Source organism: Aythya ferina (genome assembly GCF_964211825.1).
Source record: "Aythya ferina genome assembly, chromosome: 6".
NCBI classification, from domain to species: domain Eukaryota; kingdom Metazoa; phylum Chordata; class Aves; order Anseriformes; family Anatidae; genus Aythya; species Aythya ferina.
The window spans coordinates 3,927,925-3,941,940 of NC_140303.1; the positions used below are offsets into that span (position 1 = coordinate 3,927,925).

Here is a 14,016-nt window from a genome sequence, read left to right on the forward strand (position 1 = left end):
TGAATTATTCCTCACCTTGGGTTGTATTAGAAGGTCAGAGCAAATCAATAAGCATAATTTCGCTCCATGAAAACCAGGAATTTTTGAGTGTCGTAGCTACTTGTATCATCCACAATGTAATTTGGAAAAGCCCTTTCAAGCTGAAGAGTCATAAGGAGTCAAGAAAACTATCATTTCTACTGTGTTTGGGAGACCAACAATGGCATATCTTATTCGTGTTTTATGTGAAAGTCTTTGAGAGGCGAAAGTTGTGTTCTTTACATGACTCATTTCGTATTTCTAGGCCTATAATGGTCATCACCAAGCCTTGGAGGTACTCCTCCAGTCCCTGGTAGATCTGGATATCAAGGATGAGAAAGGACGCACTGCTTTGGACCTGGCTGCATTTAAAGGGCATGCAGAGTGCGTGGAAGCTCTCATCAGCCAGGGTGCTTCGGTCACTGTAAAAGACAACGTCACCAAAAGGACCCCACTGCACGCTTCAGGTGAGTGTGGACTTATGCTACGCTTGTGGTACGAACCCTGTAACACATATGTTGTTAACTTTACTCACCTACGATTTCCAATGCATATTTCTTCTAAGAAGAATGAGATTTTGACGTATATTGAGGACTGCTTCTTGTTTGCCGAGGCCCAGCAGTTAACTCTTCATCTGTCTTTTCCTTGTTTTTTCTCCTCTGTCCCCATGGATCAGTCCTCCTTCACAGAATACCATATTTTTCTATACCACTACTGCTCAGTCCTTACCTACTTACCTCTGCTTTTCCATACCTCTCTATTACCACCTACTCTTTATGATGTATGATGTTTCCTCTACAACACCTTCACTTAATGGTTCTTCAGCCAAAAAAAAGCAGGGGAAGAGATAATGATTGTTTTACTGCTTCTCCTAAGGAAGAAAGGTTGAAAATACAGGTAGGCTTCTGGTGGCAATTAAATTGTTGTGTTTTCAAAACCTTCAGCCTTTCGCAGTGGCAGCTCTGCAGAAATTCACCCTCTTTCAGATGTTATTCTCCTAAACCAGCTTGTGAATTTGCTGTTGCTAGGAGTTGCTCCATTCACCATGTGTTGAGTACTACACATTGCATAATTAACTGGAAACTGAAAATGTAGAATTTGCCATTTATTTAAAGGTTATTATTTAATATGTACCTGTTGGTTAAATACACAGCAGCACCAAAGGGAATATTGCTCCTCTGACTGTTGAGGAACTCTGTACAACATAGTAGTGACCTCTAGTGGGAAGTAAAATTAATAATTTATTGGACTTTTTTTTTTTTTTTTTTAGTTAACAATGTTAATTGTCTTTCTGTGTATTTTTTCATCTTGCTTAGAATAAAATGCATGCACATATATATACCATCTCTTTCTGTGATCACGTTTGTGCAGCCTGGAAGCATAAAGTCAAATTGACCTATATTGATTTTGCCTGCAGTGTTGAAGAGATTTCTGCAATAAGTCTTCATAGCATACTAAAAAATGTCTTCTGCCACCATAGACTTTGCATAAAACCAAGTGCATTGCTACCCACAATAAAGTAATAATATAGAAATGTTGTGCCACAGTGCACAAATCAGAAGTTTGAGACCAGAATTCGGGGGGGGTGGAGTTCATTTGTTTGCAATGAAACCACAAAATATTAAATCCAGATGATCCCACCCTATTAAAACTGTTGGTTTAATTAATTTAAGTCAAGATCAGTGCTGCCACAGAAGTGCAGTTGAGTTGGTCAAGAACTTTTCTATAGCCACTTCAAACCTAGCTGGGGATCTCATGAACAAGCTGTGACTTTGTCTGGCATGTCATCGCTGCTAGCAATGATTTTGCATTTATTTAAAATCTTGGTTATAGTTGCATAGATTTCTTGTCCCAGCTGAACTTCGAGTATTCTGCATTACTGAAAAAGCTAAATGCTTACAAAGCCATATTCTTGTTAGCAGCTCCCACTCAAAATATGGATTCGTTGACCAGATTTGTTAAATAGAGTTGAGTAGGTTTGTTGAATAGAAGGATTATTTTAAGTAGACACGTTTCTTACCTTCATACAAATTCAGATTGTGTTTTTATTTCTATTTTAGTTCATTTTTTAAATTGCCCTCATCACTGAAGTGTGAGTGCCTTCCATGTAGAACCAGCAGGAAGATCAATTGTAGACTTCTCTAGTCTGTGACTTTGTTGTTGTTGTTTCACAAAATTAAAAAAAATAATAAAAATTTCAGGGATTCGAGCAGAATTTTCTTTAAATCTTCAGTAAAACAAATAACCTAAATTTATATGTAAAAAAAAAAAAGAGAGAGAGAGAGAGAGAGAAAAGGCAAGAAGCAGGAAAACCCTACCCATAGCAATAATAAAGAAATGGAGAACATGTACCCTAAGCAGAAAGGAAAATACTACACAGAAAAAATGAGTATTTGAAATCTTAGAAAATAACGTTTATCACTGTCATGAATTTGGAGGCTTTTGAATGCAAAGTAAGAATGCAAAATAATGAAAATTTTGGGTAAATATCCAATCAGATACTGTTTACGACCTTGCACTCAACAGCTGTGCAGAATTCTGTGGAAATCCTGAAGTAGTAAAGCTTCCATCTCCAGCTATTACAAAAAGCTACTTGAAGTCTGATGATTTTTGTTATGCTGTTTCGTAACATTTTGTTTAGGGGTGTTTTAGCAAAGAATGATGCCACCTATTGGAAACCCTGCATGGTTCCACTGCACTATTCAACATTTTTTATTTGCAATGCAAGTGTAAGAGGAAATCTGGCATATTTTGAGAAATCTAACAGAAATCTTGCTGAATTAATCCTTTGAGTGACAGGATGCATTTGAATGCATAAAAGTGAATACTTGCATGCGTTTACTGTGCAGTGGAACAAACAAAAAGGCATGTGTGCCCATCCCCTTAAACGTGTGTGCCTTCATTCCTTCTGATTGCACAAGCAGAATTGCTGAGCAGAGCAGTTAAGGAGACTTGAACTGGTGGATTGGATTACAGGATTCTGCAGAGCTCTGTTCAGTAAAGGGATTTGTAACTTTAGTAGCGAAATAATTCACCTAACGAAGTATTCTTATTTATTTATTTATTTATTTATTTATTTATTTATTTATTTATTTATTTTGTCTGTTCCCCTCAGGGAACAGGCTTTCTTTACCTCATAACATAGAGAGTTTCCTTAGCCTAAATTGTATGTTCCCTATATAATTTTATTACCACCAATCTTTCCTCTGTCTGGCTTGGGGAATCCATTGGAAATGTTTCCCTAGGGTAGCATTGTAGCTCTGTTGGCAAAGCTCATATTCCCTGCAGGGTCTGTAATGTTTAGCAATCACTGGGTCCGCTCTGAATACTTTCTGGGAGCATCTATTCTAAAACTGATTTACCAGAATCCTCTTCAGACATCAGTGTGAACAAGCTAGGATTTCTCTTCCTTCTGCTGGCAGAAAGAACTATGTTTTTTTCTTTTTTCCCCACAAGTCATTGACTCATCAGCCCTGCAGAAGTGTTTACGTGTTATATATATGTCATTATTTAGTGGCAAATAACTAAAAGCATCTTTTATTTTTTCTGGGTAGAGCAACTGAGATTATTCTTGGATGAGTGATTTAAACGTGATGATGTGCACCCATTTCTCTGCCAGGATGATGTGACACAGGTGGTGCCCAAGGTTTCTGCCTCAGCCCACAGGGTGTGGGCAGTGTGAATGCATGACTTGCTGTAATAAAAACACAATCTCTATCTACTGAGTATAGGGATTTGTTTTTTATTTATTTTTTTAAGTACGAAATTTCTGTTCCTCCTGTGAGTGAAGCCTTTAAGCCAGCTGACACACAGATTGGTTTCCAGCATCTGGCCCTGCAAAATAAAGTACTTTTCCAACAGCAGTGGGTTACATTTTAAAGAGCAAACCCTGTTTTTGAGAAGTACCCATGGCTTCTAATGTTAAACTAGGAAAAACTGGAATAACCCCGAAAGAATTTTTGTCTCTGTTTGGGCATCTGCATAGCTGTGTAAGGAGCTCAGATGATGGTGTGCTGTCACCTCTGCACTGACTGAATTGAAGAATGTCTCATCACAGCTCTATTAACTAAGGAAGATCCCAGTCAAGGTTTTGAGGGGGACAAGTAAGCAGATTGAGACAAAACAGTCTTTCAGTTAAAGAATGTCAGCAGTAGTGGTGACTTTGTGTACTTCAACCTGGACTCAGTCACCTTGAGCATGCCCAATGCCAAAGTTCAGCTCTCAGCAGCAAACAAGGCTGGTGTGGAGCTGCCAGGATTGACTTGGAGACTAGAGAGATCTTGGTCAATGCCCAGGGGACTGGGAGGACATGACTGACGGGCTTGAATAGGAACAGGCATTTCCTGAGAAGTTTGAGTCTGAGGGAAGAAGTGGAGATGCAGTACCTGCTGGCTGCGTTGTAGAGGCTGTGATGGCGCTCTCCTCGTGGCTTCCCCACTGCCTGCTGTGGGGCTCAGCACAGCTGAGTCAGCCTGGAGGTCACTGGAGTGCAAAATGTCAAAGTAACGTGGTGCTTCCTGGAATACAAAATGTGTAATATTGGTCTTTCTTTGCAGATGTTTCTTTTTTCATAACAGCACTGAAGAATTTGCTTGTACAGCCCATGTAATATTAACAAGCTTTGCTGCTGTACTGCTTAATGCATTCCAAAAGTGATCATAGAAAACCTTGTCTGCCTGCTTGCTCTGAGGGATTTTGAAATGCTGACCTGTTTAGCAAAGATCTTTTCAGTAGTGAAAATCACAATTTCTGTTTTACTCATTTGGGATTTTTGAATGAAAGAAAAATAATCCTTGTTTTACTGAAGTCAGGGAAAAAAGAGCTCATATTTCATTGTCAGAAGCAAATTGAAAATTTTAGGAATACGAATTTATTATACTGCGAAGTATTTTAATTGTTTATCAAGAAATTTCTTATCCATGAATATTACAATGGAAAAGTATCTGAAATTAAGCCTATTTTAACTTAACACACTTTTTTTTTCTTCATAGTTATTAATGGTCATACACCCTGTTTACGGTTGTTGCTAGAAGTTGCAGACAACCCTGATGTGACAGACGCCAAAGGACAGTAAGTTTTCTTTGTGATGGTTTTCTTTCAGTTCTGTGATTCAAATAACATCTCAGATTTCATACAGAAAAAGCATTTATTTGCAATACTGTACTTCCTGTACTACTTTTAGAATTTGGCAGAAACTATAAAGTACACATTCTAAGCCATGTGGAAAAGATTATTCATTAATCTTAGCCCCTGCTTCATACTTCAAACAGTTCTTCATAGATGCTTAAAGCCAGATTCAACATAAACTAACGAGCTTCTGAGATGTTTCTATAGACTTTTACTTTCTAAAATGCTGATATTTCAGGGCTTACTTGGTATACTAAGCTGGCGAAGTGAGACTGATAATTTGAGGTGAGCCCTAAATCTGAGATGTTCCTACAGAAGTCTTATGTCTTATTAAATGGTAGCTATAGAGGCAGTATAAAGTATGCTTTAGAAGCTGAAAGCATGAATGCTTAAAAAAAATATATGGGGTACCTGGAAGATATCTGGCTATACATACAACTTTGAATGGTATTAGTCTTATCTAAGAATAGAAGAATAGATTGCTTTCAGGAAAAAAAAAAAAAAAAAAAAAAAGATATGTTAGTCCAAATGTTGGCTTTAATAGAGTTTCCTCATGTTCATGACTCCACTTTAAACAATTGTGCAGCATTTTCAAAACAAATGCTTTGAGTTGTTGTCATCTTGGTAACTATTGGGCATTCATTCACAACAGTTGGGTACTCTAAAGTTCACGTGTTGCTGGAGGTGACAATAATTGTAGGTTGTTAAGAGAACAGATTGTCCCGAATGATGCTTTGTAAACTGCTTGCAAATGAATCATACTAGTTGGCTGATAATATTTTAAGAATAATTTCATACAAAATATTTTCACCTGGATATTATATAAAAGAGTACAGTGAAAGGAATAAATTTCTGAGTAGGAATGGAGAGAAATGCAGGGCTTCCTGACTTCCCTAGTCCAGTAAGTTAGCAATGCCAAGTAGCATGTCATTTTATAGCTGTGACTGTTTTGTTTGTTTTTCTTCTAGAACCCCCCTAATGCTTGCAGTGGCATATGGGCACATTGATGCTGTTTCCTTATTACTTGAAAAAGAAGCATCTGTAGATGCAGCTGATCTCGTGGGATGCACAGCTTTACATCGAGGGGTGACTTAGTTTTATTCTAATTATTTGTTTTACTGCGAATACAAGTCATTTATAAATACAGGGATATTGAATATGGAGGGGATATAGTTAGTGAGTGAAAACATGACTAAAAACAGTCAATGAGGTAAAAATCAGGACAAATCTGCTCTGCTTTTGACTTTATTTCACATTCAATTTAATTAGACAAAGTATTGATTAGATTGATTTTTCTCTTGGCTCTAGACACTCTACTATAGCAATCATTATTGTTATAAGTACTTTATGAATTTTGAAAATAATTTATTTAAAAGAACTTCCCAGCAGTTGCTATCCTTTTTCTTGGGGAGGATGTTGTAAGTAAGCCTTAAGTATTGGGTTCATGAATATTGAGTATGTAAGTATTGGGCTTTGACCCATGGGATCGAAGGAGCTTTCGTCTCTGTCATCTGAATCCCATTCAGGCTGTTTCATGTTCACAGGCATCAATCATAGCACATGTTTCCTGGGCATGAGTCTATGTTTACATCAACCTCTTTACTCATTTCTTTGTTATCAGATTATGACTGGGCATGAAGAGTGTGTTCAGATGCTGTTAGAGAAAGACGTATCTATTTTATGTAAAGATGCCAGAGGCAGAACACCTCTGCATTTTGCAGCAGCTCGGGGTCATGCCACTTGGCTGAGTGAATTACTGCAGGTAGCACTTTCAGAAGAAGACTGCAGTTTAAAAGATAATCAAGGTTATACACCGCTGCACTGGGCTTGTTACAATGGTAAGTTTGTCCCTGTGGATTTTTACCAAATTCAAATGCGGCCTCAGTTTTAGGAAAGCATGGTGACAAAGTTTAACCCTTTGAGAAACTTAAAATGAAGAGTCAAATTATTTCCCCTCTTGCGTATTGTCTGTAGTTTGCATTTCCTGTGTTTACACTTCAGTTCAAAATCCAGGGAAATTCCTGCAATAGCTCTCAATGGCTTTGCAACTTATAGAGAAATATCTCAGTCATCACATTCATTTGCTCCCATCACAGAAGGCCAGGGTGAAATTCTGGATTTCCTGAAGTAAATGATGAAATTTGCATTGATTAATATGGGGCCAGAAATGCTTCTCTGAGGTGTCACCTTCTTATTTATTAAAGCAAGAAGTGACATGATTAGATGGATGGCCTGAACTGATTATGTTTCTTGCTTAATAAAAGGATAAAACCTCCTAGTATCGTCGTTCAAGACCATCTTTGGAGATGTGTGAGGCCATGTATGTAATATCACTTAAAAAGGAGACTATTTTTCCTTTCCTTTTATTTTGAGAAGGGTTAATATCAGCCTGGATCTACTGTGTTGCTGAGATATATATATATGTGTATATATATAAAGTAAAACAATTTTTGTCTATTATTTTATCACATAAAAGTTTCTGTACACAATGTGTTCAATCTTAAATCTAAAGTGTTAAATTATAATCCTTATAAACCTAGTATTCAATGAGTGAATTACTTGCTTTGTGTAACGCTGCAAACTGTCTGATTTCTTATAGGTCATGAAAACTGCATAGAGGTACTATTGGAACAAAAACTTTTCCGCAAATTCCATGGTAATAGCTTCTCTCCGTTGCACTGTGCCGTGTAAGTAGAAATGTCCAGTAACAAATGCAGATATGTTGCTTTAGGACATATCTGGAAAAAGTAGCAGCATGAGAAGAAAACAATTTTTATTTGAGATTATTTGCACAAGCAAATAATTTTAAAGCTGGTCATAGAACTGTGCTTATCTTAAGTTCTCTTATTCCTTATGAACAACAAAAAGTTGGTGGCTATTATGAGTTTCTAATCTTCTTCCATGCACGTATCTTAGACACATTCTTTATTCAAATAAAGCAGTGCATTTTCATACAAGAAGGATTTTAATATGGCAAAAGTCATAACTTTTCATTACATAATTGCAAATGTATTTTTACAAAAAATGCAAGATTCCTTTGATATGTACGACCTAACATGCTTATCAGAACATATAAACCATCAGAAGAGTAAGGAATTAAGCACTGTAAAAACAAATGCAAACCTTTCTCATTCTTACCAACAATCAGAATGGCAGAATTATGAACTCTGTCTTCTATTGGAAGAATTGATGTATTCCAGAATTAATGATAGGAGTTACTATTCTGTAGGCTTTCTTTCTACACTTGATGTCATTGGAAAGTAGAGAAGTAATTTATTATATATCAAACCTTGTAATTATCAAAAACAATATATTAGAGAAATAAGAATATTTATAAAGACTTTTTTTTTACTCTGCTTAGATGTTAAAAATGTTAACATAAAAATGTTAAAAATGCGTGCAACTTTAAAATAAAAGAACTGTTGCTAAGACAACATGGTCTTCTAGCTATATTAGAGATATAATATATGGCTAATACTGTTACTAAACACTGTTCATAATGGCATAAGACAAATTACCAGGAAGAGTACCTCCATGAAGGAAAAGTATTAGAAGTGTGAGCTGGAAGATCTGAGTTTTGATACCTTAAACATTTTGATACCTTAAACATTAGCTTTCTCTTTGTAAGTGTATATGACTGAGTACTTTCCAGTGTTTGACACTTAGATTAAAGGATTTTAAGGTATTAAAGTTTTAATCCTAGGTTGGTATTGTACTTTCAGTTAACCTTGTGCGTAGTGAATTGCAGGATCAGCTGTGCTTTAGGTGCTGAAATACATAGTAGCAGATGCAATCTTTTTACCTTTTTAAAAAATGTCTTGTCTTTTGGCAGAATCAATGATCATGAAAACTGTGCATCACTGCTTATTGGAGCCATTGATGCCAACATTGTCAATTGCAAGGATGACAAAGGAAGGTAATAGCTTCTTAAAGTGCCTTTCATCATTGTGAATCCATCTCATGTTTTTCATAATTCTGTCTGAACCTCTGTAACTAATCTCTATCATATGTAGCTGAGCCAAAACTTGTCATGCTGACTCTGTCAGATAGCAGCTTACACTGCAACAAACTTAAGTGGTGGCTGACTTTGAAGTAAGAATACTATAAAGTATTCAATTTGGCTGTCAAAAAAAAAGTAGTGTTTTGTTTGTTTAAAAAACGTACTGATCCAGGCTGTTTCTCTGAATCTGTTTTCTTTCTGTTAAACATATAAACACATTTATTTGCTAAATGGTGTGATACTGTGTACAAATAGGAAAGTATTTCAATAAAAGTTATGTTAGCATTCTCAGAGCAAATGATTGAAAACTTGTGTACAGCAAAGTAATTCATACTGGTACAGCAAGAGATATTCATTCAGTCAAATCTTCGGTCACATTGATAATCTCACTGCATGTATATACGTACTTAAGATTGCTAAAATTCTAAAAATATAATACTCATTGTTTCTCTTAATTAAAACAAATACAAAACCTTCAGTAATTGTGATTACTTACTACTGTAAGGGTGAGAGCACCTCATCCTTACTAATAAGCAAAAACTGAAGTAACACAATTACATACAACATGGGTTACATACCAACTGTCCTTCATCTCAGTTAGTTGTACTTCAGACCCAAAAGGCCACAGGGAGACAGGACAACTTCTAGTGTCTTTCAGTCTTGTGGAAACCGATAATTTTCAAAGTGAACAGAATTCTTTCTGCCTTTCATAGTAATGCTGTTGTTATAGCCAGTTGATGTAGTATCTTTGAGTATTGCTTGAAATACTTCAGTTTATTTAAGTAATGAATCTGTTCTTTTCTCACGGTTTTCCCATTTCAAGTTTGTTTAAGAAAAATAAAAATCACATGAACAAGCATTGTACTGCTTTCCATTTTACAGAGTACATTCCATTAAAATAAATATGCTGCTAGTACAAGATTCTACACAACACCATATCCACCCTCTGATGCTCTTTTGCACCAGGACAGAGACTGTAAATATTGTTTGATTAATTTTGGATGTTGCTACTACGGCTTTCCTCTTGTGATAACTTTTAACTTTCATGGAAAAAATATCCAAACCATCTTGTGCTTTCAGGTTCTTGAGAAGGCAAGTAAATAGGAATATTGTAATTATTCAGCAACAGCTGTGGTCGTGTTAATTTTCCCCACAGAACGCCCCTTCACGCAGCAGCCTTTGCGGATCATGTGGAATGCCTCCAGCTCCTCCTGAGTCACAGCGCCCAAGTGAATGCTGCGGATCATGCAGGGAAAACACCTCTCATGATGGCAGCTCAAAACGGTCACGTAGGTGCTGTAGGTGAGTAAATCCTTGCCACTTTTGAGTGCAACTGCAGTTGCTGATCCCAAATAAGTGATCATGTTTTCCTGGGAAAACAAAGGAAGACAAATAAATTTTGTGCATGCCTGTAAGAAGCTACCTTTACATCTTTAATTTTTGTTTCCTTCTCAGTCATTGTTTCTTAGCAGTCTTTGTGACTCCTTGGAATAACAAACTTGAGTCTTATTTCCTCCAAAGAATGCATTGTAAAGAGCATGATGGGAATAGTATTTATTTTCTCTATTACTTCCTGTTTTTATGGGGCAGTAAAACTGCATGTGTAAAAAAGTTTTAAGGCTAACCTCTTTTTGTGTTACATTATAGGAAATACTACTCTTGAAATGGCAGCTATCCACAGTTGTTTTGTTCCAGGCTAGACTACATGATACAGACATACAGATTACAGATATATTGACTTAACAAAACTCTCTTTTCTTTAGTTTTGACAGCACAGACTGCACCCTGAATTCATTATATCCACTTAGTCCTCTCAGAGCAGGAATCAGAGTTGTTCTCAGGAGGTGATTTAGGCAGAATTTGCTAAACTGCAAATGGAGAAGTTGATACATAGATTAATGTATGTTCAACAGTTTGAGGCAAAATGAATGAGGTATTAGCTCTCTGTTTGGCTGCTGATTAACTATACAAGATTAGTCTGTTCTCATTATTTTCACTTCATGCTTGTAAAGTTTACGTTGCATCAAGGCTTAATTGGTTAGCATATATGCACATATATTGAAATAGATTTTTTTTTCCCCTCTGTTTTTACATATTTGTCTGCCCGTCGGATTTGTCCATTGATTTCTACTAAACTTCAGACTTCTTGGTGAACATTGCTAAGGCAGACCTGACATTAAAAGATAAGGACTTGAATACATCTTTGCACTTGGCTAGCAGTAAAGTAAGTTGAAGATAACTGTGTGCTTCTATAATCTTCACTGTCTGTGTGTATGTTTGTGTTTGTTAAAGCTCCAACAAATATTTCTGCAACAGAGATGTGATGGTCAGACATGTAGTGAGAACAGTGTACCAAGTTTTTTTTCATGTCTATTTCAAGGTTTAGTAAATTGAGAAATAAGGATGACAGCTGAAATAATATTTATTATTCTCCAAATTATGTGGAAGGAACACAAAATTTTATCTTGCACTCTCTAGCAGTAAAAACAGGGGTATTGATTAGATTGGTGGTGGTGGGTTTCCCAACTTTTTTCCCCATTAATTCCAATCGTTGTTGCCTGTTTTTGAAAAATAAAAATTAAAAAAAAAAAAAAGTCCATGGGATTCCCTCTTCTGGGACTTTTCTTTTACTCCTGTTCCCAGATAGGATTCCAGATAGAAACTCCAGTTTCCGTAGACACAAGAGCCTCACTGAATTCTCAAGGTCCTTCAGGCAGCTGTTCACCTGACAGGGCTGTAGACTCACTTTGTTGAAACAGTATGAGAAATAAGGCTCTGATCTGTATTATTTCCAAAGCTTCATTTTCACATATCTCTGATGTTGAAGGGCTTTTGTAGTAGTTTATTAATAATACAGAAGGCATTTAAAGACCTAGGAAATACAGTATTAGTTTTTAAGATTAAGCCCTCTCATTCTCTGTTATTGTGTAATCCTTGTAAGTCATCAGTTGAATGCACTCTCAAAAGAAATGTCAGTCTTCCCTGAAAGCTGAGAAGGTGAATTCATATATGAATGGAGGGCTGAAACACAGGTGAATGTCTAAACTTGTAAATGTGCTAAAGCATTCTAGTATTGACAGTTTGTAAATGGTGTTTTAAGGTTTTTACAATTCACTCATTACAGTTCCTTAAAAACTGAGTAGCATATTCCATATTTTAAATTGATTTTTTACATTTTGCTTTTATATGTAACATTTCTTTTGCCTCAGTTTTATATTCCTTAGCAAATTAATACAGTTTTTTGTTTTCAACTACAGGGTCATGAAAAATGTGCCTTGTTAATACTTGACAAGATACAAGAACAGAGCCTTATTAACGCAAAAAATAATGCATTGCAGACGTAAGTATAACCTGATCTTCTCAAATTCAGTTGATTTACCCAGAGATTCTGATTTAGCTCATCAAGTTCACATCTTGGATTTTTTCACAGAAAAAGGAAGTTACATTTCTGAGTTGGTTTTTTTTTTTTGAAGCACTTGCCCTTGAAAACAATAGATTTATATTGCATTTTCACTTTTAATTTTGACTTCTTTGATGCTAATTCTATGTGTGGTTTGTTGGAAAAATAATATGAGGTCATTTATTTGAAGACTATATCAAAATGTCTTTCAATCATGTGAATGTATACCGACATTTCCTACCTTTGCAAGCTTCACTTTAAATATAAATAATTTATTTAGATTAAGGTACTACATTTAATTTTAAAGTTTTTGGAGCTCAAAGTTTATGTACAACTCCCTTCCATAGCGCTCATTATCCGCAGGATTGTAACCATCGATATTCTTACTCCAGCTGCAAAAGATTGAACCACAGGTTCAGGCTGTAGATCTAGAGCTTGCAGATGAATCCATTCCACCTAAGCCCTTTTTCCCCTCTTCAATGTGAAATTGTTTCTCCTGTTCCATTAGTAAACAGGAGGATGGTGTACTAGGAAGGGGGCAAAACTGCAGGAACAGAAATTATCAATGGAATATTCAAGAGAAAAAAAAAAGATACAATGATTTTGAACAGTCTGTAGTAGCCAGAATTAAGGATAGAACAAAGACATTTCTTCAGTCTTAGATACATTTTCCTTTTAAATTGTGTGCTGCAAACAGTGGAAAACTGACAGGTTTTTAAAGAAATCCTTGAGATTGGCAAGTGTTAATCAATCTTTGCACGTATAAAGGTAATTGCATATATTTATTTTCCACATCTTTTATAGATATGGTACACCAGAATTATTTTAAAGCTTGTAATGTAATTTAATGTCTAGATTTTAATTGTTATCCAGCATCAGAATTTTTCCTTCTGAGGAACATATGCTTTAAGTACTGCCTAACTTTTTTTAGAAGGAGTTATTTTAAACTAAACTTTAATTTTGATGTTTTGTTTTGTAGACCTCTCCATATTGCTGCACGTAATGGCTTGAAGATGGTGGTTGAAGAGTTGCTAGCCAAAGGGGCATGTGTCCTAGCAGTAGATGAAAATGGTAAGTAAATAACACACTTTGGTAAACTTCAGTAGTACCTACGAGGTAATTTTACAACAGACTGACGCAGTAGACTTAAAAGCTGGTAGACATCATTGATGCTTATATTCTTCCAAGAACAGACAATGAGCTGTGTGAGTATCTATATTAAAAAGGACGCTCTTCTTCTTTTTTTTTTTTTTTTTTAATATAGAAATGTATTCTGAACATCACAGTGGTCCCTTTTACTGTTCATTTTGCATGTACTGTCAACAGCTAGTCTTTTTTAATGCTTGAGTGCAGTGGTAACTTGAATTTCCTAAACATGCAAGTGGCACCGGATAATTCTGACGCCTTGCAGAAGAATTAAGGATTATGCATTCAATCAGCGCATGTTTTAATGGGTAGGAAGAAAACCATC

The 14,016-nt window shown here is 35.9% G+C and overlaps 1 protein-coding gene across 10 annotated transcripts in view; it reads left to right on the forward strand.

Annotated features, from left to right (window-relative positions):
- The window catches only part of ANKRD44 (ankyrin repeat domain 44), a 144,715-nt gene that overhangs the window by 124,077 nt on the left and 6,622 nt on the right, over window positions 1-14,016 (forward strand). For all 10 annotated transcript variants that reach the window (XM_084523518.1, XM_084523516.1, XM_084523521.1 and 7 more), the window contains 10 exons: window positions 284-485; window positions 5,010-5,088; window positions 6,114-6,231; window positions 6,767-6,983; window positions 7,745-7,832; window positions 8,978-9,061; window positions 10,302-10,447; window positions 11,287-11,369; window positions 12,403-12,485; window positions 13,525-13,616. In XM_084523518.1, the coding sequence (XP_084379644.1) occupies window positions 284-485; window positions 5,010-5,088; window positions 6,114-6,231; window positions 6,767-6,983; window positions 7,745-7,832; window positions 8,978-9,061; window positions 10,302-10,447; window positions 11,287-11,369; window positions 12,403-12,485; window positions 13,525-13,616 (1,192 nt within the window). The remainder of the gene's footprint in view (window positions 1-283; window positions 486-5,009; window positions 5,089-6,113; window positions 6,232-6,766; window positions 6,984-7,744; window positions 7,833-8,977; window positions 9,062-10,301; window positions 10,448-11,286; window positions 11,370-12,402; window positions 12,486-13,524; window positions 13,617-14,016) is intronic.